The sequence below is a fragment of the Theropithecus gelada genome, chromosome 11, assembly GCF_003255815.1.
Source record: "Theropithecus gelada isolate Dixy chromosome 11, Tgel_1.0, whole genome shotgun sequence".
NCBI classification, from domain to species: domain Eukaryota; kingdom Metazoa; phylum Chordata; class Mammalia; order Primates; family Cercopithecidae; genus Theropithecus; species Theropithecus gelada.
In genome coordinates this window covers 98,672,409-98,674,450 of record NC_037679.1, presented here as the reverse complement: position 1 = coordinate 98,674,450, position 2,042 = coordinate 98,672,409, and the positions used below count along the sequence as shown (strand labels likewise).

The 2,042-nt window shown below is 46.0% G+C and overlaps 1 protein-coding gene across 2 annotated transcripts in view; it reads right to left on the bottom strand.

Moving 5' to 3' along the window:
• Nucleotides 1-2,042, bottom strand: part of VWF (von Willebrand factor) — a 172,054-nt gene that overhangs the window by 31,423 nt on the left and 138,589 nt on the right. For both annotated transcript variants that reach the window (XM_025401752.1, XM_025401750.1), the window contains exon 42: nucleotides 1,422-1,627. In XM_025401752.1, the coding sequence (XP_025257537.1) occupies nucleotides 1,422-1,627 (206 nt within the window). The remainder of the gene's footprint in view (nucleotides 1-1,421; nucleotides 1,628-2,042) is intronic.

Sequence of the window (2,042 nt, the reverse complement as noted above, 5' to 3'; positions counted from 1 at the left end):
GGGGGGGGGGGGAGGGAAGGCAGGCAGGCAGAAAGACATTATGTGCCTCTTGCCTCCCTAATGCATTGACCTTGAATGTAATGAATCCCCTGGGTCTAACTTCTAGTCCACTGGAAATACAGGGGATAGAGGAACATATTATGCAATACCATGAGGTAGCTGCTAGTCAAATCCAGAATTCATGACATTCTACTGGACAAATGACCCAGCTTCCCCAACAAGTCAAAGGCATAAAAACAGGGAGTGGCATTACTATAGATTAAAAACACATAAGAAACATTAATAGAAAAATGGCAAGGCAGGAGGGGTGGGCAGGAAGATGAGAAGGAGAAGAGATATAAGAAAGCAGCAGCAGCAACCGTAGCCTCCTAGACTTATTCCCACTTCTCCAGAAACTACGTGCTTAGAATCCCTGAGCTGGAAGAGCATCCAGAGGGGAACAGAGGTCTTAAGCATTCCAGACAAATAAAGATCTGTTCCAGCCCTAACAGGCTCCAAGGAGAGATGACTGTGGCTTCTCTGTCACTCATGTCAGGACACCCCTCAATGCAGCAGCTGTGACTATGCTCAGGTCTTCCTGCTGCAGTTCTGGCTCATTTCAGCTCTCTGCCACTTTCGCGCCCTTCACTTCCACACCCCATCAATTAAATCTTTAATGACAGCTCATCTTGGTGGCTCTTTCACCTATAAGACTGCTATTTGCACTGAAAATCTGTACCATTTGTTGACACTTTATTATATTCAGTTTATAGACTATTGTCATACATACTAACAAGAGCATACATAGGAACTTCATCTTAACATCTCTCCCATAGCACCTAACATAGTACCAATTCTATTAAAGTGTGGTAGTTGCTTAGTAACTATTGGATGGGTAGATGGATGGATGAATGGATGGGTGGATAGATGGATAAACTGACAACAATAAAGGTGTGGTGGAGTGCACTTGTAATCTCAGCTACTCAAGAGGCAGAGGTGGGAGGATCACTTGAGCCCAGGAGTCCAAGACCAACCTAGGCAACACAGCAAGACCTCATCTCAACAAATAAGTATATATTTTTATATATATATACGCACACACACATATATATGTATGTATAACTATTAACTGATCTCTAAATCCATGCAATCACATTATTTCCTTAGCTAACCTAAAAATAAGCTCTGTAAAGGTAAAAACCATGTCTTACACATTATTTGTAACCTCAGCATCTAGCCAAGCTTAGTACACAGTAGGCTCACAAGAAATGCCTCCTGAATTAAGTAAATTTCCACTCAGGCTGAGCTGGAATGCTGACTGCCCACCCACCAAGCCTTGTAGCACTTAGTTTGGGCAGGAGGGGAAGGCTGGGCAGGATATAAACCTTCCATAAGGAGCACATATTTGGCCGTCGTACCAGCCAGAACTGAGCAGCCCTTACCTTGTCGGGAAGGCAGGTGGTTGTGGTGCAGCCACAGTCATTGGTGGCAGTTGAGGCCAAGTACCCAAGGGGACAGCTCACTGTGGAGTTGACACAGTTGCAGGCACACTCATACTCATCACAGCACTGGGTCTTCCGAAGGGCGGGCAAACGGTGCGGGGGGCAGGAGGGCGGCGACACCCTTTTGCACTCCTCCTTCCTGCAGGCTGAGGGTAGGACAAGGCCACGCTGAGCAATGCACCCAGCCAGGGCTCGTAAGTATTCAGCTATGCTATAGGGTGCCAGGGAGCTTCAGACTCAGAAGATTAAGTCAGAAATGTGTGAGGACCAAGCTCACGGGCTGGGAGCTATTCAATGTTACCAAAAAAGCAGTCCATCTGCAGAAAAATATGAACATTAATCAGAAAGGGAAATGTGAAGCTAGGAACTCTAATGGAGGAGAAGTGAAGGCTGCTCCATCCCTGCTCTATCGCTTTCCCACGTACGTCTGGAAGGGGCGGGTTCCTTGATTCTCAGAGATGTCAGACGTACAATCTCTAAGGCCAATAGGCCTGGGTGACCATGCCCTGCTAAGCACTGTTCTATGCCAGTTTTTTGTTTTTTTTTTTTTTTTTTTGAGAC